This window comes from Haliotis rufescens, unplaced genomic scaffold (assembly GCF_023055435.1).
Source record: "Haliotis rufescens isolate VD_foot unplaced genomic scaffold, xgHalRufe1.0.p SCAF_5, whole genome shotgun sequence".
Lineage (NCBI taxonomy): Eukaryota > Metazoa > Mollusca > Gastropoda > Lepetellida > Haliotidae > Haliotis > Haliotis rufescens.
The window spans coordinates 1,138,402-1,165,636 of record NW_025964223.1 but is presented as its reverse complement, the minus strand read 5'-3'; the positions used below and the strand labels follow the sequence as shown (position 1 = coordinate 1,165,636).

Sequence of the window (27,235 nt, the reverse complement as noted above, 5' to 3'; positions counted from 1 at the left end):
TAACATCCTCCAGACACTGAGATCCCCACAGCTGATGTTAGGAACACCAAAGACACCACCCACACACGTCAATACTTTGACATTAAAAATCAACAAACAAAAAACAGAATCTAAAACTGTAACTTGTTTTTATTTCCATGTGTGATATAACCTTTCATGAGAACTGATAACATGGTGTAACTCAAGCACGCGTATATTTACAGCTGCAGTATCTTATTGGCATCAGACTGAGACTCTACGGAGGAGCTGCCCCGTGCACGCTGCACTGGAGGGGCCCTCCTCAACCCCGTCAGTCTTCAGGAACATATCATCTCGCCTTATAGTTCTTGTGGGTGTATATCATAGCCCGTGTGTTTCACGTGAAAGTTTTTGGTATAGTATGAGAGTACTTGCTTGAAGAGAACCCGTTGACTTCTGAAATGAATAAATGATATGTTTTAGGAATGTTGGTTAACTGGTCACACAACCTCGTTAAAATCAGATCTTAGTTCTCGCTATCGCTAAACAAAGATCTGAGGACATCCCGTTACGGGTCACGTCAGAACGACCTTTCATCCAACCAATCAAAGCGTCGCTTACCAGATTTTGAAAGTGACAGTCGGAATGTGTTTTCTAATCATGCAACCTCGAAAACGTTAAGACGGGGTATTCTGAACGACGGTTACGGCCCGTACGACTGATTCCGTTAAAATTATCGTCCATCTCTCGCTTCCGTGGTATAAACATTTGAACGGAGAAGGCGTTGCACAGAGCGTGGGAAGTACAGCCATACAATCTCAACCATATATTAGACATCCGGAATGTTCTTTTGTTCAGTTTTCAAAAGTTTAATCGAGAACTGTGTCAACATATTTTTCAAGCGTAGTATGAAATTGAAGTCGTCAGGTTGAAACGAGTGCCGTAAAGACCAAGAAAGCTGATGTCGACTTCGTGTTAGTCATTTCATTGGTCGGTAAAGTTCGCGAAAGGTCGGTCTGACGTGACCCGTAATGGGATGTCCTCAGATCTTTGCTTAGCGGCAGCGAGAACTTAGATCTGATTTTAATGAGATTGACTGGCCACAATACAGGGCAAGGTGATGCAGTGGAGCAGGTGTCATAGATGTTAAATGTCAGGGCTTTATACATCCTATAGTCTGTCATACAGGCCCTGAAGGGGAGCGGTCGGGTAGCCTAGTGGTGAAAGCGTTCGCTCGTCACGCCGAAGAATCGGGTTCAATTCCCGACATGGGTACAAAGTGTGAAGCCCACTTCTGGTGTTTCCTGCCGTGATATTGCTCGAATATTGCTAAAAGCAGCGTAAAACCATACTCACTCACTCACTCTGAAACAAATCTGTCCAATACACTCTATGCATGCGTATAATAGCGAGCAAGTCTAGATTACTGCAGTTTCTGAAAATAAAGTGAGTCTCCGGGCTTCTTTTTATCACATTTAATTAGATAATTTAACAACTGTTCTGTGTAAAATATGTTCATTTCAGAGACTAGATGTTAGTCTAGACAACCTACAAAAACTCTAGTATTCATTATTGTGTGGTTAAACATTGGTAGGTCAATCCGAAGATCCGGGTTTAAGGGACAGATCCCAGGGTAATTGGCGGTCCTAGCAAGTTTTATTCAAGTCGTTTGAAATTTTCTTTGTAAACTGACATTGTGTCTCTCAATTGATGATTACACTAACCCAACAAGGATCAGTTTGACACAGGTCACCCATATAACATCTAGACCTGGAACATGGTGGATCGCAGTCCCATTATTCCCCCAACATGAATTCAATGCATACAACCTGTCTGGTGAGCTCTACTGAATTTTAAACATCCGGACCCAGTCAAACAAACAGAAATGAATATTTATGACTAAGTGAACTGAAAAATGTGATACCTACCAATTGTTAGTTTTCTTCTTCCTTGACCTCTTCTGGTTCATTGACCTTATTGGTGTCCCCCTTGATTGTCTCCCCTTTCGCCTCTTCATACGAAAGAGGGGGAATACCCTTTGCCTCATAGACAGGTGGTACAATTCCTACAGTGTAAATATTGTCCGGCAGAGGGATTTTGACAGCTTCTCTGCTCAACTCAAACGACTGCTTTGAGCGGCGACATTTGAGACACAGACAGCATGTGAGACTGAGCACGAACAGAAGGACAAAGATCCCGAGAGCAATGGCGAGAATGAACCATAGGGGGTAGCCGAAAATCTCCACTTTCGTGTGTTCAACATCCAGTGTGGGGTGGGCCTTGGATGCGCTGTGATCGTGGTCCTCCAGAGTGAAGTCGGTCTTCTTCATCTCTGGTACTGAAACAAGAGGATTCAAAATATCATCGGTGTTAATATTCGTCTTTGAGCCAACACGATCACATACCCTATTGGTTCTCGACACCGAAGGTGTTAGTATAGCACATAGTATTTTTTAACGTGCATCTCTCTGTCTTAAAAGGGACCGCCTCCGTGGTCTAGTGTCCGCCCGGAGAGCGGAAGGTCCGGGGTTCGATCCCCTGCCGCGTCATACCAAAAGATGTTAAAAGATGGTACTTGTTGGTACCCTGTCTGGCGCTCGGCATTAAGGGGCTAAAACAAGGACTGGTCGGCTCGGAGTCAGCATACTGTGTCTGAGTGGGGTATTCATGTTAAACTGCGGCATGGTATCTCAGTGAGCTAGCACTATAAATCGGCATCAGTCCGGACTAGTACAAGCAGCCACACAAACACACACACGTACATGCACGTCGCTATATAAGTGCAATAATCTTGGACGCGACGTTAAACCCCATTTCACCTCCCCTCACCTGTCTTAAAAGAAAAGTGTGTTAATATTCGGGTCTCTTTCCCAATACGGTCACAGACGCTACCGATCCTTGTCCTTAGTATCTTAACAGATACTTAGTTATAACAAACTGTTGTCCCTTTATCTTTATACTAGTACATGTCGACCAGGTGTGTTAATATTCTCATTGATGTGACTATAGGTCACATAAAACGCTGTTCTTTCATTATAAGCATATGGCGCTGCGTTATTACACGATGTTTCAAAGCATACTTCTGACAGTTTGAATCCCATTATCGTACCACAGTGACTATAGAGGCTGATGAAGATCATGGCATTTTTCGGTTCAGTTCAGGTGCTAAGGTCTCTTTGTTGAACGCGACCCGATTTGGTTCTTAGAACCCATATGCCAAGATACAAAGTTCGTCATATATGAAGTTTGGTTGGTTTGGTTGGTTTGTTGTTTAACGCCGCACTCAGCAATATTCCAGCTATATGACGGCGGTCTGTAAATAATCGAGTCTGGACAAGACAACCCAGTGATTAATATCATGAGCATCGATCCACGCAATTGGGATCGATGACATGCATCAACCAAGTCAGCGAGCCTGACCACCCGATCCCGTTAGTCGCCTTTTACGAGAAGCATAGTCACCTTTTACGGCAAGCATGGGTTGCTGAAGACCTATTCTACCCCGGAATCTTCACGGGTCTCATATATGAAGACCAAAGGGTAATTGCTGCTCTGTGGTGCATTGTTCGAAACTTCGTTGATGGAATTAATCCCACTTACCAGGGTTGGGGCTGGTCTCGAGCGAGGTGGTGGCCGGGTCCACTGAAACAAACGGGATCACACACACATGAAAATCCTTGAAAGTACCGACTACAGAGGGTATTTGCAAAACTGCATGACCAATGTAACTGAACTAAGCAAGCCAATACATTTGAGTATAACGTCTAACGAATTCCATTGCTTATTGCGTAATGGATTGGAGCAGGCAGACCACTGACATACAGCATCGACCCAGACCATCACGTTTTAATGATACCTTAGATGAGACGTGGTGTCGAATCTGAGAGAAGGTCTTCCCATGTTGTGTTTGTTTGTTTGTTTATTTAACGCCACACTCAGCAATATTTCAACTTTATGACAGCGGTCTGTAAGTAATCGAATCTAGACCAATGAATCCAGTAAGTGACATCATGAGCATCGATCCACGCAATTGGGAAATGATGGCATGTATCAACGAAGTCAGCGAGCCTGACGACCCGATCCCGTTGGTCGCCTCTTACAACAAGCATAGTTGCCTTTTACTGCAAGCATGGGTTGCACTCACTGAAACGTCACTTATCTATGAAGAACTTGTCCTTTCCTGTCTCGAAGCATAATCTGCTCGATGAGCGTATTTGAATCATACAAGATGCGCCTGAGATCACATCATCCTTCAGACCCATTTTAATCATACACGGTTATTTGCTTGTTTGATTTTGCAAGAAAATGTACGTGGAACCCGACTACAAACGTCACATGTACGAAGTTAATTACTTCTTGAAGAACATGGGCATATAGAAAGTGAACAACCTCGTACATACCTGGCTTTGGCTGCTCAACTTCAGTGACCGCCACAAGTGGAACTGAAAGTATGGTGGACAAGTTACAGTGCGTTATATTATACATTGATGAGGATACTGGACTAGTTGCACTGCAGGTACTACATGATAGGGTGTGGCAGTTTTTTAATGAAAAGGAGGGTTCCCGTTGCCTCATTCGTCACCACTCGCATCCTTCCGGAACTTACAAGACGATCCATTTGGCGTATCCGGAACTGCACGATTTGGCACGGGTGGAATGCCATTTGCCAAATTGACATTCGGATCGAGTCAGCTAATTACCTTACATGTAGTGACTACGGGATCAAGGTGAGCAGTGTAAATATTTCCAGGAAGGGGGATTTTGACATCTTCATTCAATTCAAATGACTGACACAAACAGCACATGGACGTGGATTACAAAATTATGTCTGACAATCCTGTCCATTCTGGATACGACTTATCCTAAGGAATAAGAGAAAATACGAGGACACCAAACCTCACCCGTGTATGCACGTGAGTGAGTGAATTTTGTTTTCAGGTCTCAGTCAGACAATCATTCGATTCATACGTAGAAGCTAACATGCACCTTCCTTTTCAAAACTCTGTATGGGCGCTAGTGGTGAATGGCATGAACAACATTCCACGGCGTCACGGTAAAGGGACACAGTCGGGTCAGTTCATTGTGACCTTCGATATTTTGTCAGATCTTCCGACAAAAGTAACGGTGTATAAGTATGTGTCTAGGTCTTACCAATCTCGCACATGTCGCCGGTGTAGCCGTTGGAGCAGACGCACATGGCGGCTCCGTCCACGTTCTCACACACGCCATTGTTCTCACAGCCGGCAATACAGATAGCTGAAACACAACGTGACCTTGTTACCAGTAGTCGCGGTGGGTGAGTGAGTGAGTTGGGTGTGACGCCTCCTTGAACAATATTTCTGTCATAATACAGCTATCATATTAATGTGGAAGGAATGCCCTAGACGCAGGGCGTAGACGTATGCCACTATTTTTTAAAAGCTGGCCGCGAGTTTGGTGCTGTCATATCAGGGTCGTATCTTGGATTGGAACCCACGAACAGCGGATCCTAGTAGGACAATGGGAGGTAATTCTGCACATCGATTAACTGGGTTAATTTAAGCTAAAATCGGGAAAGTACGAAATGAGTCGATATGCGTTGTGGTTTTGTGTGTTCATTCTCGAAAAGCACATTAAACACGTGCAGCACACAGCCCCACGAATTGTAAGCCCTGTTTCAATAATCACGTGACAAAATAACGACCTCTCATTGGTCAAGAACTTGCGACTGACATTGAGGTCCAATGCTGACCTTGAATATCGATATACAAAGAAAGTGTATCTTCCCGAGGCAAGAGCGCCTACTAGCATTTTTATTAAAGTCTATTTCCACCCTTGCCACATCAAGCCCACTTTCCTGTGCTAAATATGATTGGACTATCGCGTCAGAGAACGTTTCGCGAAATCAACATCAACGACTGGTACACTCTTGTATGAAAGTGATTTAACGCTGCCTGTCTTTGTTGAAACGAATATGTATTTTTCATCTTTAAACATCTTTAAACGATTGCCTGTTTTTGTGTCAGGGATGAAATCGCGTATGTTTTCGTTATCTCATCCACTTGGTCGTCACCTCCTATGGTAGTAGCCATCTTTGTGATGCTACACAAGATAAGAACAGTGATCTGATTGGATATCGCGTTTTCATTACAAGGGGTACAACTAGTGGACACGCTTGCCTCGGGAAGATGAGTTTTACGCATTTAAAGCAATAATTCAGGCATCTCCAGACCCCAAGAATGGCGTTCACACATTGTACCCATGGGGAATCGAACCCGGGTCTCTGACATGAGGAACCAGCGCTTTCACCCTTGGCTACCCTACCGCCCCAATATGAAAAGAAACTACTCACGAATTTCACAGTGATCTCCGCCAAATCCATCTGGGCACTCGCAGACCTCCACACCTCCCTGGACGACCACGTAGCCGCCGTTCATGCAGGAGCGCCTGATGGGCTCCTCCCCCTCCACAAGCCCGGGTACCTGGGGTAACTGGGGTATGTCATCAATGGTCTGGGGCTCCGTGGGGATCTGAGGCATCAGTTGGGGAGGGAGGACAGAGGGGATCCGGGGCTGCTGGGGCTGGTTCGGGAGACTCTGTCTGGTTGGAGGTCTTGACACTGTTGATGTAGAGTCACATACCATGAGTCCCAAACCCAGTTACACGCAGATGCTCACGTTCAGCGCCATGACATTGTGATCACGACATTGCTAAACGTTATCTGGTGAATTACATCATTATAATGACGTCATGCTATTATGGTTACTGATACTGAGCCAGGACTTCACTGGCCATTATGAACAAAATGTGAACAAGTAAAACTGACGCAACTATAGGTCATTATGGAAACCTATGGAGAAATTATACATCAATCACAACATCAGACAATTATATATCAATCATAACACGGGGCGCGTTAATTCTACTTCCGGAATCAACAAGTTCTGATGATTTCTCCCCGCCGTCATATACCTGGAATATTGCTGCGTGTGGCGTTAAACAACAAATAAACAAAACAGGATTTCTCCATTACGGAATACCCGAAATTTCATTAATTCGTTCTGTTTCCAGGTTAGAATATGTTCCCTTCCCCCCGTTCCACAAAGCGATTATAGCGCTACGACTATCGAAGCCTATGCTCAAGCACGGGAGTACGCTAAGACCGCTCTGTGGAACGGGGCTTGAGTTATTAACACCGTTGACCTTCAGCTGAAGTAACTCCCAAACTCTCTATTCCTTTCAAGAGGCGGCTAAATGGATCAGCGGTCAGGCTCGGTGGCAACAAACACAAGTTCGTTCCAAAAATCGGCTTTACACCGACCGTATTGCCTTCGTTCAGTATGTAATGTTTACGTAAGAATTTAACACGTGTGTGTGACCTTGTAAAGCACAGAGGTTGCCCATGGCGTTGAGCAGCGACGACAGCATCCTACGTGTGATGATGACTCTCATGCCACGCCCACACGCCGTCTCCCCTGCCATGATGCACGGTCTTAGACGTCGTCCTTGACTGCAACAAATAAGGCAACGTTGCTAAATACACAAATACCGAGGTTAAATCGTGGAATGAGTAAACTGAACTAATTCTGTATTTTCCTGCAGATTGTGTAGAGTCATGAGCTTACTCCAGGGAGTCTACATGGAAGCTCGTCCCGTTAAGGCGAGTCCATGGTCCCGTTACACAAAGGTGAATGAGTGAGTATAGTTTTACGCCGCTTTTAGCAATATTCCAGCAAAATCACGGCGGGTGACACCATAAATGGGCTTCACACATTGTACCCATGTCGGGAATCGAACCCGGGTCTTCGGCGTGACGAGCGAACGCTTTAACCACTAGGCTACCCGACCGCCCCGTTACACAAAGGTATCTTAGCACTATGGGAAACACGATCATCTCAGCGTTTAGATCGAGAACCTTATCTCTTCTTCACGGGTATCTCAAGGACAATATATGTTATGTCACTTCTCCCATTCTCGCGTGTTTCACGGCAGTTATCGCCCCTTGTTGTGCCTGAATCCGATGTTCATGGGTTCGAATCCCAGATCCCCCCTGATAATGATTTAGGAGATACATGTTCAGACGTAAATTACATATCTGTAAATGTCCCTTGTAACTGAAAGGATCAAGTTACGTTCGGTTTCAAACTGAAATTAGCACTTGAAAATCAACAGGTAACCTATGTCTGCACTGAAAACACGGTCGGTCTCCAAATTCGTAGCTATTCTCACGTTCGCCACCAGACACACTAACTGAATTTTACCAGGTGTTTTAATACCAAGAAATTGAAGAAAGACGAATAACTGACATACTGTTCATCAAACCCCACTCACTCACTCACAGAGTAGTCAAAGCATGTTACCTGCATATTACACGGGCAACTTCCGGGTTCTGGGGGTTGAAGACGTCAGCAGGGGCGGCCAGGACGCCAGCTTCGCGGAAACAACGGGTCACGCCCACCTCGATGATCTGCTTACACTTCTGGGCAGCATCTGAACAGGAAAACATGGCCGAGGTTTAATTGAGACTTTTACGAGCATCCTTCAGATCCTTCCCATTATGGTTACAAGAGCGTCTTACCTGCACAGCTTCTTAAGACAACTGAATACCTACATATATACATCTGTATTAGTGAGTGAGCATGGTATTACGCCGCTTTCAGTAATATTCCAGCAATATCACGGCGGGGGACACCAGAAATGGCCTCCAATATGTACCCATGTTGGGAATTGAACCCGGGTCTTCAGCGTGAAGAACGAACGTTTTAACCACTAGGCTACCCCACTGCCCTCATCTGTTTTAAAAAGGTGCTGCGCTCCACAACTCAGAACTTATGTCCAACTAGGTCCAGTCCTTGTAAGGATTGCTATGTGTGACATAACGATAACCATCATAAACTGTTGTTTAGCAGCCAAATAAAGAAGTGTTTGATTGTTTGTTTGTTTGTTTGTCGTTTAACGCCGCACTCAGCAGTATTCCAGCTATATGACGGCGGTCTGTAAATAACCGAGTCTGGACCAGACAATCCAGTGATTGACATCATGAGCATCGATCAACGCACCTGGGATATGTTGACAAGCATTAACGAAGTCAGCGAACCTGGCCATCCAATGCCGTTAGTCGCCTCTTACGACAAACATAGTCGCCTTTTACATAGATATTACCTATTGCTGGTCGTACGGCCCGACAAATGATGATTAGGTATATACAATGGCTGATTTTGGATCAATGGTTTGCCAAACCAAAACTCAATTTTTAACGGATCTGCGTCAATATGGCGGAATATGACTGGCAGCAACTGCAGTCGTTTGGATCAACATTCACTTTGTCCTACAACTTGATAGACTCACCCATAGAAGGCTGATCACCCATAGAAGGCTGGTCACCCATAGAAGGCTGGTTGTGAGATGACCCCTCTGGGGTTCCAACTCTGGCCGGGGCAGCTCCTACAGGGTTGGACTTTGGCATCATAGGACTGACCGTTGGCTCTTCGATGTCCGGCTCCTGGGTTCGTGGAGGAAGTTGGTTGACCGCAGCTGGGTTCACCATTGGTCGAATTCCAAGTCTGGTTGGCATGACAACGGGTGGAGCGATCACTGGACGAGGGGTGTTGGGTGGGATCCTGTTGATGGCGGCAGTGTTGACGAGTGGCCCCCCCCTCATCAGTGGGATTGATGGGACGCGGTTGATGTATGCCGTTTGTGCGGGAGCTTGAACCGGAAGTCTGTACACCTTGGGCAGTTGGTTGATGGCCGCCGTGTTTGTGGTAGGTGTGACGTTTCTGCCGTCGGGCCTCGGGAGACGGTTGATGTAGGCGGTGTTGACCGTGATTCTGGTCGGTCTTGGAGGGACGAGCTGGTTGATGTATGCAATGTTAAGAGGTGGCTTCACTACTGGCCTTTGTCGCTGGGGAAGCTGGTTTATATACGCAACATTTGGTGTAATTTTGGGCACATTACCTCTTTTAGGGAGCTGGTTAATGTACGCAACATTTGGTGTTAGTTTGGGCACATTATTTCTTTTAGGGAGCTGGTTTATATACGCAACATTTGGTGTTATGTTCGGTACATTACCTCTTTTAGGGAGCTGGTTTATATAGGCAGTGTTGACAGTAGGTCGGGCAGCTGGGTTAGGGTTCTGGGGAACTTTGTTGATATAGGCTGTATTGACTACTGGCTTGGGGGGTGACGCTGGTGCCCGGGGGACCTGGTTGATGTAAGCGGTGTTTACAGTAGGCCTAGGAGACAGCCCCTTAGGATTGTTCATGGGTGTTGGGGTATCAATGCTCTGTCTCCTGCCCTGTTTTCGAGCCATCAACAGTCTGACTAGAGTTGGATTGATCGGCAGAGGACCTCTTCCCGATGGCGAGAGTCGGGCCAGCTTCCTGATGAGACGACCAAGGTGGGTATCAGGTCGGTTCAGGGGTAGGGCAGCACCTGGGAGCCTCATCATCGGGGGTCTGACAATTGGTCCCCGGCTTATCGATGCCAGCGTGCTCCGTGGTGCGGCAGGGGATCTGTTTTGGCAGAAGGCCCCCGAGAAGCCAGTGGGGCAGATGCAGCAATGTTTACCCTTCCTTGGGAATCCTCCATTGAGGCATGGACCCCTCTGAGATGGGGGAGGCACGCGGGTCGCTGAGGAGAGAGAAGTAATGTTATAATTGTTGTTCTTTGTTTGTTTGCTGTTAAACGCCGCACTCAGCAATATTTCAGCTATATGACGGCGGTCAGGATAAAATCGAGTCGGACTAGACAATCCAGCGATTGACATCATGAGCATCGATCCACGCAATTGGGATACGATGACACGCATCAACCAAGTCAGCGAGCCTGACCACCCGATCCCGTCAGTCGCCTGAACAAAAAGAGGTTGTGAATGTCAGTCGTGTTATGTTCAGGAAACATCAATGTACATTTATACAAAGTTATGTCGCATATGGTCAACGAATTGACTGTTTGTTTTCTCTTTGCCGTCTTACGCGAAGACTGAACCAAGTTGATTGACTGTCCACGAGTGGACACGAGCCGTCATTCGGCTTGTACCGGAATGAGACGAGGATTCACGAAAGAAGCTGAGCGTTGTCTGACTCACGTGTGTCGCACTTTCCAGAGGGACTTTTCCTCCACCCTGGACAACACACGGGCACGGGGACGTATCTGTGGGTGGGCAGCGACATCTGACGGGTGCACATCCTGTAGCCGCTCCTGAGGGGAGAAGCAGAGGCAATGGAGAGGTTGTGACATGGAGTTCAGTGCCGCCTTCAAGCGCTTATTACAGTGTGCGTGTGTGCGTGTGTGCGTGTGTGTGTGTGTGTGGCTGTGTGGCAGATTGTACTAGTATACGGAATAAACACGTTGTAGCCGTCTTATCATCACGAGGTCATATGATAGGGCCGACCACATCACTACCACTATCACTACCACTATTAATTTGGTGTTTTTTTTGCTTAACGTCGCACTCAGCAATATTCCAGTTATATGACGGCGGTCTGTAAATAATCTAGTCTGGACCAGAAAATCCAGTGATTGACATCATGAGCATCGATCCCCGCAATTGGGATCGATGACGTGCATCAACCAAGTCAGCGAGCCTGACCACCCGATCCCGTTAGTCGCCTCTTACGGTAAGCATGGGTTGCGGGAGGCCAATTCTACCACGGATCTTCACGGGTCGCTACTGCTACTGTTACTATTGTATTCATATAGATGGCCTGTACATGGACACCTTCACGCCAAGTCGAATGAGAGTCGACAGACGTTATAATGTGAGTGTTTAGTTTTGGCTTCTGGTTTTGTAGAAAAATCGGTTCATGTGTTTGTAGGAGAGAAATGTGTTTAGCATAGATGGGCGATTCCCATGGCTTCGTTTTCATACGACTCACAGTTCACAGATCTGGTGATCGTTCCCTTTCACCTTTGAACACATACATTATTTTGTGTAGCTGACATTTTAAAGTCTTCTAGAATCAGAAATCTACTTACCACTGAAGCCTCATGACCATCAGAGTGATCTTGGGGTTGATGACGCTCGGCACGGGGATTCCTGTCATGTCCTGGGGGTGGCAGAAATAGGGCACGGGTACCTTCACGAGGTTCGTCTCCTTCTTCAAGGCCACGCATCGCTGGTGGTCGATGGGGATCAGTGGGGGAGGGGCGTTTGGCAGAGGACCCAGGCTGCAATAGACATGTTCATATTTTTTTAAGAATTGAGTGAGTGAGTTAGTGAGTTGGGTTTAACGCCGCTTTTAACATTATGACAGTCATATCGCGGCGTGTCAGCTTAATGTAGGAGGAAAGCCCGAAGTGATGCAGGTTTCAGACGTTTACCACTTCGGTGAAACCCACGATCACGGGTATGGTGCTGACAAACCTAGAAACATAATTGGGGCGAACCTGGATTCGAACCCACAACCATAGGTTTCTGGCGTGCCCAAGGGACGCAACTCTGCACAGCGAATCGCGGCGCCTTAGACGACTGGGCCACCCGTGCCCCCTTATTTAAGAATTGACTGTGTGTATTTTTCGGTTCATTGAGGTATGAATCGGTATAACATATGTATGGCACGGCCGTACAAAATATCTCTCTGTGTTGAGCAGTCTAAACAGATGTTGTTTATCACGGTGGCATGTGAAGGGTCCTATTTGCCAGAGAGCCGCATACATCTCACTGGACGTACTGACACGGGGAATGTTTCAATTCCACATCCACAGGATGTGGTTGCTACTTACATTTATCAACTACAGAATAAACAAAGTGGATGTTCTTTTTGTAATCTATATATAGGTACCAGGTGTCGTATTCATCTTCCCAGTAGATTTGTTTTGAAAATTTGTCTTATTTCCGAGCGGATTGTAAACATGCGATGTGCTCCATTTTGGATTTCGCAGCACACATTTTCCTGCTACATTAACCTGTACTTTGGATTTTCCTCCCTTATTGAACTGTACTGACGATTTTCCTCCCTTATTAAGCTGTACTACAGATTGTCCTTCCTTATTAAGCTGTACAACAGATTTTCCTCCCTTATTAAGCTGTACTGACGATTTTCCTCCCTTATTAAGCTGTACAACAGATTTCCCTCCCTTATTAAGCTGTTCTGGCGATGTTCCTCCCTTATTAAGCTGCACTGCACATTTTCCTCCTCCCTTCTAAAGCTGTTAAAACTGACACACTTTTCACAGTGGAGATAACTCCATCTCACTGACAATATATACAATGCATACATACGCAGCTTCTTAATCTTGATTTTTTAAAAATCTTTATGACGTCACGTCGAAAATAATCATCCGACAGCTCTTCACATTTGATCAAAATAATTAAGGATCAATAATCAATGTGCACTGGCCCTCGTCCTCGTGTAGGAGAATGTGGCTGTATGCAGTCTGAGTTTACCGTCATTTATCAAACACGCTTGTAACTTGCCCGACCTCCTACACTATTACATGCACGCCTCCAAGGCCGAGCAGAGTACGCATGCGCTGTAGCTAATGACCTTGACGGTTACGCGTGTCTGCCTGGGGGTATAATGAATATTCAACGAACAGGTAACGGCCCCTCGCGCTGATATATGCCATATAGACGTAACATAAATTTGCTGTTTGTCCGCAACTTTCTTCGGAAATACTGACAAAAACACGTATATAGTGACGTAAGGCTTTCTGTTTGCTGCTCAGGACCAGTCACTTCCCTCTCGAAACCGCTAATGTGTTATTTTGCATCAGAATGTAAACATGAAATGTAGAATATGCAATGAATTTAATGAGACTGTCCAACACATTGTCAGTGGATGCCCAGTTTGGGCACAAACTCAGTATCCTAAGCGTCATGATGGAGTGGGTCGATCCTTTTTATTACCGTCTTCGTCAAGCTTGTGGTTTTGACACAGAGGTCCATCCATGGTACGACCCAGAATATACAGAGGGCGTCATGGAAAATGATAAATACAAAATTCTTTGGAATAGGCTCGTATACAGCCACAGGCCTATACAGACCAACAAACCTGATCTTGTCCGTTTTGATAAATCCGATGAAATCCTTAATATCATTGAGTTTTCTGTCACTTTTGACACTAATGTGATTGACAAGATTCAGGAAAAACATGGCATATATGCGGACCTCGCCATCGAAATGTCATGCTTGTATCGCAAGTACCAAGATGTCCGACTTCCCATTGTTCTCGGTGCCTTAGGTTTGGTACCTCCCTAACTAGTGACTGACATTGGGAGAGTACCCGGGTTTGTTACGAAGAATACAGCCCATCTGACAATCTGGGTAATGCAGAAGGCTGCAGTGTTGGGGAGGTCTTCACATTCTCCGAAAAGTTCTCGGAAGTCCCATTCGCTGTCTGGGCTACGTGTAGAGCTGATGATGAACCTAAGCAGCCTGACTGTGCCAGGATCACCCACACCCTCTTTGCTGTATTTTATATTTCAATCTGTATATAATAATAATAATAATAATAACAACAACAACAACAATAATAATAACAACAATACTACTACTATAACTACAACAACTAATAATAATAATAATAATAGACTGATTTACTTAAAACTATAGGTAACTATATTTAGGGTTTGGTAGTTGAGGGGAGAGTCATGAAATCAGACAGGTACTCGTGGGAAGGATCCGCCCAGAATAGACAAACATTTGGAGAAGGTCATACGTTCTGTACATTAGTTCACAAAGCATCTCATGCACACGGTGACTAACATTACATGACACTACCCCCCCCCCCCCCCTAGCGAGCGCCAGGCACGATGTCGTGTGCCCCCCTGACCCTGCGAGGCATGTGTTGTTCTAACCAGTGCTTAATGTCCCTGCCGAGGAACATACGCACAGCTTACAGGGCACCGCCTAATGATGAGATGCGTTGGGTGTTTTGGAAAAGACAACAGGTGATTTACACGTTAGACGTTTTCTATATCTTCGAACATTCCTGATCTGCTTCGTTTCACTCTCACAATTACCTGTGTCGACACCTTAACAATTACCTGTATCGATACCCTCACAATTACCTGTGTCGACACTGTCGACTCCCTTCCATTTACCTGTAGCAACACTCTCACAATTAAATGTTCTCTCGCAATAACCTGTATCGATACCCTCACAATTACCTGTGTTGACACTCTCATAATTACCTGTGTCGACACTCTCATAATTACCTGTGTCAACGCTCTTACATTCACCTGTAGCAACACTCTCACAGTTAAATGTCCTCTCACAATTACCTGTATCGATACCCTCACAATTACCTTTATCGACACCCTCACAATTACCTGTATCGACGCCCTCACAATTACCTGTATCGACAATCTCACAATTACCTGTATCGACACTCTCACAATTACCTGTATCGTCACCCTCAAAATTACCTGTATCGACACCCTCACAATTGCCTGTATCGTCACCCTCACAATTACCTGTATCGTCACCCTCACAATTACCTGTATTGACACTCTCACAATTACCTGTATCGTCACCCTCACAATTACCTGTATCGTCACCCTCACAATTACCTGTATCGACACCCTCACAATTACCTGTGTCGACACCCTCACAATTACCTGTATCGACACCCTCACAATTACCTGTATCGACAATCTCACAATTACCTGTATCGACAAGCTCACAATTACCTGTATCGACACCCTCACAATTACCTGTATCGACACCCTCACAATTACCTGTATCGACACCCTCACAATTACCTGTATCGACACCCTCACAATTACCTGTATCGACACCCTCACAATTACCTGTATCGCCACCCTCACAATTACCTGTATCGACACCCTCACAATTACCTGTATCGACACCCTCACAATTACCTGTATCGACACCCTCACAATTTCTAACGATTAATACACGAGAGAAACAACAGGTGGTGCCTTGTACCTTGGGCACTTTAGGCTTACTTCTCACACATCACTCACTCGCCGTACTACATCTGCAATACTGCTCAAAGCGATGACAGGTTCACCCATTCAGGTTCACATTCAGGCAAATGTGTATTCGAAGCACAATATGAATCCTTTCCACTCTGCGCAACAAATTCAGACCACAAAACATACCACTGAGTCACCATTGCATTGCCGTATACAATGCAACACCCTTGAAAATAGTCTCGCATAGTCCCATATCCTACTGAATACTCCAGCAGCGACGTTATGTTGACGTTGTGAGAATTCTAGGGGACAATGATGTTTAAGACAAGCCAACACGGGCGTTGGGGTAGCCTAGTGGTTGAAGCGTTCGCTCGTCACATCGAAGGCGCAGGTTCGATTCCCCACATGTGTGAAGCCTATTTCTTGCCACGCCGTGATTTTGCTGGAATTTTGCTAAAAGCGGCGTAAAACCATACTCACTCACAAGCCAACACACAAAAAGGAACGTCCTCCAGACATTTCTACAAGAACTTCCGTCGTTGTCAAAATAAAAGTTAAATTTGCCGACAAACGTGACCCAGAGATGTTCAATGAGAGTATTAATCGTGAGGAACAGTACAATCAAATACATCGCATGCCAACGAGGAGTAACAACGCGCTCTTTGTAAGCATGATGTAGTAGTGTAGATGATGGATCGTGCATCTGAGCATGTCGTGATCAATGTAAAGGAACGAACCATGACCCCTGGGGCCGTGTCAAGAAAAATAGAGAACAAAGAAGTGCTTATAGAAGAAACATTCAGTGAGTGAGTTGGTCTTTTTACAGCATCTGTAAAATGTGTGCAAAAGTGCACAAAACAATTCTATCATAAAGAGCCTCCACATTAATCAAACCACGCTCTCCCATCATAATTGGTAAATATAAGCGATTGAGGGAAGAGCGAGGGTGGTGGGATCTATTGCCTGACATGATTCTTCGTGTGAGGGTGTCAATACCCTGAATTTCTTGTTTCGTCCAATCAACAACACCAAAAGAATACGAAGGGTTGGTTGGTTGGTTTGTTGTTTAACGCCGCACTCAGCAATATTCCAGCTATATGACGGCGGTCTGTAAATAATCGAGTCTGGACCAGACAATCCAGTGATTAATGTCATGAGCATCGATCCACGCAATTGGGATCGATGACATGCATCAACCAATACGAAGGGACGGGCACAGCATAAGTATTTGTGGCTTTGACTCTATTGCGAGCGTTCAGCTCTGAACTCCAGATTTTCTTTAGTCTACGTTTGTACTCTGCCCGAAGTTTGCCCTTGATATAGGTATTCTAGAGTTTGTCCCTAATCTGCATCCCTAAGTACGTATAGGCCTGACCTTCCACAAGATGGTCAATAACTCCTCCTCCAAGTAAACTGACTCATCCTCCCTCTTCTACCTTGCCACGTTTCAGATGAAGAATGTTGCATTTGTCGAGTCCAAAGTACATGCCGATATCATTAGAAAAGGACTCGACAAGCAGAATCTGTTTTTTGAGTGTAGATCCTCCATTGGCAATAAGTTCAAGGTCATCCATGTAAAGGAGGTGAGTAAGGGGTGTCGGGGATCTATGCTTAGGAGATCCCGGGTGAAAACCTTCCTCTTTGCTGAGCAAAAAGCTTAAAGGATTTAGTGACAAACAGAAAAGCAAAGGGCTAAAAGAATCGACCTGAAATATTCCTCTTCTGATAGAAATGGGTTCCGAAGTCACCACCTGCCCGTGCGAATACATCTCCCAATGGAAACTGGAAACTGGAAAAAATACCGTTAACTGAAAGAAAATGTCCATTTTGGGAGGAGTTCCACTATCTATTCATCTGTCCACTATTTCAAAATGAGAGAAAACTGCTAATTAGAAAATACTTTTACATTACACCAAATATGTATAAAATGAATTTGCTTTTTAATAGTAGTGAGTGAGTATGGTTTTACGCCGCTTTTAGAAATATTCCAGCAATATCACGGCGGGGGACACCAGAAATGGGCTTCACACATTGTACCCATATCGGGAATCGAACCCGGGTCTTCGGCGTGACGAGCGAACGCTTTAACCACTAGGCTACCCGACCGCCCCCTTTTTAATAGTAAAAGATTAGGAATTAATTATCCATTTTGTAAAATTATAATGCTGCTATTTAACCCTATCAATATGTCTCTTAACTGAACCCTGTCCTGTATCCTTATTTACGGGGGCGACTCCACATTTTTAAATCTAAAGGTGTACCTATAGGTATTTCAAACTGACTACCGACAATTATTGAGGGAAAAGTACTTTTCTATAAATATATCAGCTTCTGCGATGATCTGGCCGTCAAATCAGCAGTTTCAATCAGAGGTAGTTATTGTGATTTGAAACCTCTGATTGATGATTCAGAATGGAGTATTTTTCAAATTCATTATATAATTTAGAACAATTAGGTAGATATTTAGGAATTTCTATGAGTGACTGAGTATAAGGTTTGAAATCTGCTGCAGCTTGACCACGACTTGCTACAAGGTTGAACTGTTCTAAACTACGACCGTGTGTAATACTCGTTAATGTCAGCAATTGTAACCGTGCACTAACGATGAATTACCCGGAAATTCGAGTATCGAGATACCGACTTAACCATGCACTCCGTACCCCTTCTACTCAATCCAACTGAAGACAGGTATAAATCGTTAATCATCCTCGCCGTATCAATAAACATGATGTTGGTAATGATTCCACAAAGGTCGGTCTAGAAATTGATGATGATAATAATAGTAATTGTCTGACGTCACCTGACACTGACGGATAGATCCCAGTGACATATTGATGCATTCGTCTTTGTGTCATCACCGCCGCATCAATGTCATGCTTCATCACCATAAGGCGTGCATGTTTAACACGCTAATAATCTCTGGATCACGCTCTGCTACCCATTCGTCACCACTCGCCCCTTTCCGTGACCTGCAAGAAGACTCGTCCCCCTATCGATGAACGTTATGTGCGAAAATACGACAAACCAATCAGAATGCGCGTATGACTTCAAGTACTTCGGTCAAAGAATCTCTCAGGAATAATTTTTGATTTTACATATGTCTTGCATTTATAAATATACCCAAGATACAGTTAAATGTGTTTAATCATACTGTATAATACTGTAAGTTCCGATGTGTTTCAATCGCATCTGGAATATATACGACATATAGGGGAAATATACGTGAATCATTACGCAACGAGTTGTCAATTCTTTCAGCTATGCCCGTTTGCGGTTAGACGGAACCCAGTCGCAAAAAGGCCACGAGAGGGGCACGAGTCGCTATTCGGCTTGTCCCGGAATAACACGAGTTGGTCACGAATGTGTGCTATTTCACTGATCGTGTGTTTTATTTAGAAAAGATTCGTGACAATGGAATATAAAATATAGCTCTGTACTGTAGCTCATCCCCTTTATATGTAATTAAGTACATTTTGACAACTTTAAGTGTCAACAAGATCAACTGTACATTTCTTGATTGATCGTGTCTCATGGTTTTATAAGTCCGACAGCTTTTGACGAGTAAATCGTTCCTAAAAGCTCATATCATCCAACGATCCGTCCAGGCTTTTACATTTAATAATAAATCTATATGTGCTTTTTCGGGCAGCATATATATCATTGTCTGTCTATGAATATATTAATATGATAGATACATTAATTTTTCAAAATTAAATGAGTGAAAAACGCTTAATGCTGCGGAAATTTAATCTATTTAAGAAAAGAACAGGTAATTTTTCCTGAATAGGCCTTTTGCACAGCTGATCAAATGAGTTTGTTGAAATCAATTACATGCGTGTCATCCATTGTTCTGTATATACAGACACGCATCAACGCGGTTGTAGTCGAACACTCGCTGATCTCATTGATCCTAGGGGGTGGTCGGGAGTCTAGTGGGTAGAAGGTTGGTTCAGGATGATTATCCGGGTTCGAGTCCTCAATTAGCTATGGGTGAGTGAGTGAGTTGGGTTAAACGCCGCTTTTAACAGTATTCCAGTTATATCGCGGCGTGTCAGCTTAATGTTGGAGGAAAGCCCGAATGTGATGCCGGTCTTATACGTTTACCACTTTGGTGAAACCCACGGGCACGGGTATGGTGCTGACAAACCTAGAAACATATTCTGGGCGAATCGGGATTCGAACCCACAATCATAGGTTTCTGGTGTGCCCAAGGGACGCAACTCCGCACAGCGAATCGCGGCGCCTTAGACGACTGGGCCACCCGTGCCCCACATGAATTAATTAGAAATGACCATACCATTCCAACTATTGCATGTGTAATGTCTGGGTTGAAATGGAAATAGTTTTGTCTGACGTCATAAAGTGAATTAACCCAACTCACTCACTCACTCTGATTCATGTATGTGAGTATAAGCCAGGGAGAACCCGCCATCAGTCAAGTGCCATGACAGTAGGCAGCGCCGAGGGACAGGGCCAGTTTGCACGTGATGCACAGAGTAAAACTATCCGCCGTAATAAGTGTTAGTTGCGACAACGCGGACCACTGTTATTTCTTTAAAGAATGTGTTAATTTCTGTGGAAACGCGAAAATTTGGAAATCTCGTCTTCGACGCAACCTTTGATTTCAAATAGTAACATCTATTATGGCGTAGAAGGACTCGTTTATCCGGATTCTTTCAATTCGGACGATTGAAGTGGGGACGTAACTGAATGGAATAACAGGGCGGCTCATGGTAATAAAAATATATGCAGGCAGTCGAAACTGGAATGTATTATTAATAAAACATGGTTCTTAAGATAAATATTGTATTAGTACATACGAAACACATATAAGCAGTTCATTTAGTGACATGTCTTCGACACAAATAACAATTAATTCACTAAACAAACAAAAAACCCGAAACGAAACAAAAACAACAACAAACAAATAAACTAAAACAAAACAACAAAAAACACCTTCACCTCCAACCCCCATTTTTGAAAATCTACGATTGTAGAATGTCACACTTCCTCTGTATTTAGGAACACTCTAAGGCCTACACCAACAACGTCAATGTTTAACCTGTAAATTCTGAAGTACAATGCTATGATTGATGACGCTAGATTATTGTCTAATCTCCCCCCAGATGCGACGCAGTTCCTTGTAGATGTGTTATGTGTGTTGTGCTATCTGCCACAGTGCTCATGGTGAACTACTGTTGTCCCAGGGACTCTAACCTCACAACTGACATAAATAGAGGACATGTGTCCTTTTCTTACATTAACACGTTCAACAAATCTAGTGATCTAACAAACTTTTAATTTCAATACAAATTTTCACGATCTTACTCTGAAAACCATTTAGTGTTCTTGAGGCAGTGTTCCTCCATAAAGTGTTATTTCCCTCGAGTGAATTAGATAATAGATACTTTGGAACTGAATTGAAGAAAGCTGGATGACTACAAACACATTTTCTTTCGTTCTTTAAGAGAGGTGACCTCTGTCGAGACAAGGGCAATACTTCTGTCTTAGCTATATGTTTGACCTTTCACCCTTCGGGACGTCAACCAGGAAGATGGGTTATGTGTGGGGCATGCGGACAATGGTGACAGGACCAGTTTGTCACCATCCCCCAGACAGGTAGAAATACCATACAACCTGTGAAGCCTTACTGAGGTCAATGTAAGAAACTATATCAAACAGGTAAACGGCACTTTTTTAGATGTTGCTCTTTGAGCCAAAGTTTGCCATTATTAATGCAGTGGTTTCCTGAAGTCTACGATACGTCCATGTGTTCCCTATTTTCCAAGTCTTCCCGTTTGGAAAAAACTTTATGATACGTTGTTACACGAACTGTGAGTCATGGCATGACAGTGATCTGCACGTGACGCACCTGCATGTGTGGCACGTGTACCGTGTACACTATACAAAAATGAAATCCATGACATTGAATATTAGTGCAAACACTCAAATCTATACCATTCTGAAGACGTTATAACGTCTTCGACAGAAAGGCAATGCTTCGTATGCAGAATTTAAATCAATAATCTTTCAACTTTTTAAATTCAAATACAGAAAATTAACGAAGTGAGTTTTCTACATTTAATATTCTCTGTCTTGCGGCTTGACATGTACAGTTAGAACGTGTCATGCCGTGAAACAGAAAAAAACATGAACACATTTCCTGCCATGGTGACGTGGTAATAAAACATTTTAAAGGGTTGTATGTAACCCAAAGACAAATGTATGATGTTGAAAATATTGTGCTTGATTGAATTAAATTTAAAGTCAACAAATCAACAAATGTTTGAGGAGAAAATGATAATGAAATGTTAACTTATCAATCGAGAGAGAGAGAGAGAGAGAGAGAGAGAGAGAGAGAGAGAGAGAGAGAGAGAGAGAGAGAGAGAGAGCACGCTCTCGTCGATAGCCCCGTTGGCCTAAGATGCCACATCGTGAAGTTGCGTCCCTTTGTCGTGACAGGATGCGTATACTGTATGGTCACTGGTCTGTCACCCGTGCTCGTGCTTTGATGAAACTGGCACACTGATGAAACTGGCACACTGTGTTGAAACTACTCAAAGAGGAGTTAAAATTCACTCACTGACGTTAATGGACACTAACACTAATTCACCTTATTACTAGTACTGACTCGTGAAGATCCGGGGTAGAATAGGTCTTCAGGAACCCATGCTTGCCGTTAAAGGTGAATATGCGTTTCGTAAAAGGTGACTAAAGGGATCGGGTGGTCAGACTCGCTGACTTGGTTGATGCATGTCATCGATCCCAATTGCGTGGATCGATGCTCATGATGTCAATGACTGGATTGTCTGGTCCAGACTTGAATATTTACAGACCGCCGTCACATAGCTGTAATATTGCTGAGTGCGGCGTTAAACAACAAACAAACAAACATTACGAGTACTGATTCAAGTTCACGATGCAGAATTTCTGCTAAATGTGATACAGTGGTGTTATTCATCACACTTATATTAAACAGTATCTCAAACAATTTCTATGAATTTCTGGCTTTAAGAATCTCTGTCATCTGGACTATATTAGTGTTGACACTTATACCTTTGTCCAGCCGAATAATCATTTCATTACAATGCTGGTTAGGAGTGAGTGAGTTAGGTTAAACGCCGCTTTTAACAGAATTCAAGTTATATCACGGCGTGTCAGCTTAATGTGGGAGGAAAGCCCGAAGTGATGCAGGTCTCAGACGTTTACCAATTCGGTGAAACCCACGGGCACGGGTATGGTGCTGACAAATATATAAACATAATCGGCGCGAACCGGGATTCGAACCCACAATCATAGTTTTCTGGCGTGGTCAAGGGACGCAACTCTGCACAGCGAATTGCGGCGCCTGAGACGACTGGGCCACCCTTGCCCCCTGTTGGTTAGGAACAGCTGGTGGGTCGGAGAAAGCTTTCGCCCACACGTGGGATAAGGAAAGACCATTCTTGGTATCCGCAGTGATGTAACTGTACTAAGAGCGGCCACAAAACATACACAATCTCTATCAATAGCATCGACAAGGATTGTAAGGACGCCGTTAAGGTCACAACTGAGGCCACCAGGAGGCCACCATGAAGCCCTCGTGAAGCCACCGTAAGGCCACAAGACTACCGCTCCAATCAACAGTGACGATTATTGATTAAGGGGAAATACGGTACCAGTGCCTGCCAACATTCCAGCGTCATCGGGCCTCATTCAAGTCATACGTCCTCCTTGTAGACAAGAGACTCCAGTCTTACCGTGACTCAACTTGATTCAAATTACGTCGATCACCAGAGTTTGCGTATGTGTGTTCTAGGTCCATCTACACCCGTTGTATAGCATTTCAATAACAATCCATTGTGTCATGGAAGAAAGAGGAAGTTACGAAAATCAACGACATTTACCGCTTAACCTTAGAAAAGACATGGTGGTGACCAACATGGGGTCATATTGGTTTTGAACCCGCGACCCCCAAGAAGATTTAGACCCCAAGGAGATTTAGACCACGAGGCCTCGAAATAGGTGTCAGGCGAAGTTATTTTGAGAACTTGGCTATACCGCCTAGGTAAAACCCACCAGGACGGCCACGGTGCTAACAAACCAATCCAGGCGTATGTGGGGGTCGAACCAACGATCATCGGATCCTGGAGCAGCTAAGGGACGCAACTCTACTCAGCAAACTGAGGCGTCTTAGACACCATGACCACCTGTTCCCCATCAATGTAAGTTAGTGGGTATAGTTTAACGTTTAGCCATTGCTGAGCCCTATCCTAGCTTGATACCCCAGTGATTGGCGTCACACACTTTACCTTAATCTTGTAGAATGACTGACGTATAACACTAAGATAATGAATATATTGTTAATGTTACTTTAAAATGGAGGATAGTTCTCTGGACTATACATCTGAATTAGCTCATTCCTTCGTCAGGCTTCGAGGAACTGATATCAGGACCATTGTTTAACAACAGTTTATTACTAAAGACATTTAATGGTCATACCTTTTTTCACAAGAAAAGGAAAGTAGCAAAATGCACGCTGTACATTCAAGCGCCTACCTCCCGTCACAACTGATACCGTGGACGGACAAGCCTCGTTGTGGATCATTTTCATTTACCCAACACTTAAATAGCCTCGTTTCCATATTCAGGACTGTCTTCCTTTGGCTTTCTATATTTATACCTGTCCTTTATAATGTAGTTGTTTAATGGTGTTTAAAGTGCAAGAAAGTAATAAAACGAATTTGGGCGGGCCATGAATAAATATTTCGCTTGTCAGAAGGCGATGTCTGTTGCCATGGTAACGAAAGTTAAGTTTAACCTTAGACCTTTAGTTTAATGTATTCGAATTTATCCATTCGACCCTGAGCACTAGCTGATACATACATAAAGTACGTACAGTTGTATAAGTGGATTTATTGACCCTTAAGACGAATAATAAGTAAACGAGTTTGGTTTAACGCCATTTTGAATAATATTTCGGTTGTATCACCTCATCTCAGCAGGACGTAGGAGACAACCCCGAAAGGATGCCGATTTGAGACGTGTACCACGTAGGTGACAGCACGGGGATTGTGCAGGTAGACCTAGTCATAAACGGAATGAATCTTGGATTCGAACCAACTGATAGAATCACCTTACACCACTGGGCCACCCGTGTCTCCTTAGTCAGGATTAAATCATGCATCATTTAAATATCTATGAAGTCAATAGTACACTAAAGTTTTACAAGTTGTTAAAAATAGAAGTGAACTCATAAAGAGGCTGAGTAATGTGAAGTAAACAGTGCATTCCTAGATATTCCTGAGAATAGCCGTAATTAAACAACGGAAAAATTAATTGTATTGTTCTCCTACACATTCGTTCTCGCCCCTCTCCTAACAAACTTGAATGAAAATAGCATCATTTTATCATTTCAAACATTCGCTAAACTTCTATATGTAGTTAAATCTGGTCGAAAACAAAATCGTTAGCGTCTAAGATTACTGGTCCACCTGTGCCCCATTAAATACACGTTCTTGGGTATACTTTAACGTCGATGTTATTAATAGTTCAGCAATATCACAACTTGATGCACCTGTAATGGACTTCACACTTTGTTCCCTCTTCTAGTTGGAAGACTGACCTTTAACATTACCATAATGCAGATATGACCAACAGATAGATGGAGGATGTGGAACTGTTCCCTATTCTTGTGGGAAGACTGACCTTTAACATTACCATAATGCAGATATGACCAACAGTTGGATGGAGGATGTGGAACTGTTCCCTATTCTAGTGGGAAGACTGACCTTTAACATTACCATAATGCAGATATGAAAGAAGTTGTTCATCCATGTATCTAATCCTTACTAAGAAATATGTAGTTAAATCTGGCCGAAAACAACATCTTCGCCTTTAAACGACGTGTAAGATCGTACGGCAGGTGTTTGAAACTAATTGCAACAAATCGTACAGGTAATGCACATTTCAAAGAAACATGCTGAAGATACAAATAAACAGAAGACTGTTATGATACGAGATAGTGAACATTTCTCTATCTCACGAAACCTGTCGACCCTTCCTCGAATTACGTATGAAGGACATGACAAATATGTTTTATCCTAAGGGTAAACTAATTACCACTGCCCTCCAATGTTGATAGGCACGACCACGGCATGTGGGTCAACATTGACGGAGGTCAGACGTTCTTTTCATCCTGTCCAGTCTTTGTGATCAAGCTAGATTTGTGAAATACGGCTAAAAGTTTGATACATCCTTTACATGGACATTTTGTCCTTGAAGCTGAGCGTATGACGTCATGCGCGTCAACCTCAAGGTGTTATGTCACACTGGCTGTCAAGTGGCAGCCAGTGATGGTCGCTACTAACAGGCTTGGCTAGTTCACACGGGAGTCAGGTGAATGTGTAAATAAATACACATATGTAAATCATGAAAAATATGTTTCATGATTCTTAAAAAAATCTTTTGACATTTTTCTGGTTATCTGTTCTCAGTTTTCTTACATTTTAAATGTAAATATTTTTAATGTTTAATTATTCTACATATTGAAGAGTGTGAAAACGTTTTAAATTACTTATGAAACATAGATTTGTCAATTATCCTTAAACGTGTGTCATCTAAGTGTTTAATGCATCCCTCTTTCTAGAAATAAAGATGTCAGCTTTCAACAACATTAATTGCGCGTTGGGATTGTTTTTATATTCGGTTGAGGCTGTCAAAAGTTCATACTGCAAATAGCAGTTCTTATTGTCCCGAAACAATGGTTTTAAAATGTCACTTCGAAGACCGTCATACATCAAGTGGGATTTACTGTTCCTTTCATGAGGAAAAGTAGTTATACTAGTCATTTATTAAACGTTCCCTGCTTCTGAGTGTGTTTACAAGAATGTAAATCCTACATGACATTCTCCGCACGCACGCACACACATATCTTCATATTGTAAATTATAGCCACGTTTTTCTACTATGGACATATTAATAAATACACACATATATGTTGAAAATTAGCCGTAACTGAAGAAAATGAAATGAACATAATTCACAAAACTAAACTTTACCTATGACCCAAGAAGATGGATGACATGCCTTTAAGCAAAGCGACAGTTTAACCCTTTTACGGAGGCAAAAACAAACTTGGACTTACCCTGGAAGTGCAGGGGAGGAGGGGGGTAAAGCCCCGAAAACTAGGGGGACAAGGAGCGTCAAGAAACCTTGCCACACACCCATCTTGCTAGTCTGTTCCACAAAGAATATCCGACAGGTGTCCCTGGTTTTGGGGACAGTCCGACTTTATTCCGAGTCGGGGAGTAAGTGACGACTCTTCAGAGCGATCAGCTTGGAAGACAGGCCTGGGGGTATGGGCGACGTGACGTCGAAATATAAATCACGAGCCACCAGTTTAACTCTCGTAAAGATCCCGTGAGAGGTGGGT

General features: G+C 43.7%; 1 protein-coding gene across 3 annotated transcripts; it reads right to left on the bottom strand.

Annotated features, from left to right (window-relative positions):
* Positions 1 to 111: 111 nt before the first annotated feature.
* On the bottom strand, positions 112 to 27,235 carry LOC124111833 (proline-rich protein 36-like). Of its 3 annotated transcripts, none has more exons than XM_046471679.2 (12): positions 26,948 to 27,235; positions 11,917 to 12,108; positions 11,027 to 11,139; positions 9,322 to 10,569; positions 8,298 to 8,427; positions 7,317 to 7,447; positions 6,290 to 6,556; positions 5,110 to 5,214; positions 4,359 to 4,400; positions 3,559 to 3,600; positions 1,887 to 2,296; positions 112 to 414 (listed from the first exon to the last, which is right to left on the bottom strand). In XM_046471679.2, the coding sequence occupies exons 1-11, from the start codon at positions 27,028 to 27,030 to the stop codon at positions 1,893 to 1,895; spliced, it is 2,757 nt and encodes a 918-aa protein (XP_046327635.2). In that variant the 5' UTR covers positions 27,031 to 27,235; the 3' UTR covers positions 112 to 414; positions 1,887 to 1,892. The 3 variants fall into 3 exon arrangements, with proteins under 3 accessions (XP_046327635.2, XP_046327634.2, XP_046327632.2); XM_046471678.2 differs by having other exon boundaries at positions 9,304 to 10,569; positions 26,948 to 27,234; XM_046471676.2 differs by having other exon boundaries at positions 9,286 to 10,569; positions 26,948 to 27,233.

Coding starts and splice junctions, on each gene's coding strand:
- LOC124111833 (XM_046471676.2), bottom strand. CDS start 27,030: ATGGGTGTGTGGCAAGGTTTCTTGACGCTCCTTGTCCCCCTAGTTTTC. Junction 11,140..11,916: donor ATGGTCATGAGGCTTCAGTG/GTAAGTAGATTT, acceptor TTCTCCCCTCAG/GAGCGGCTACAGGATGTGCA. Junction 5,215..6,289: donor CGGAGATCACTGTGAAATTC/GTGAGTAGTTTC, acceptor GTTGTGTTTCAG/CTATCTGTATTGCCGGCTGT.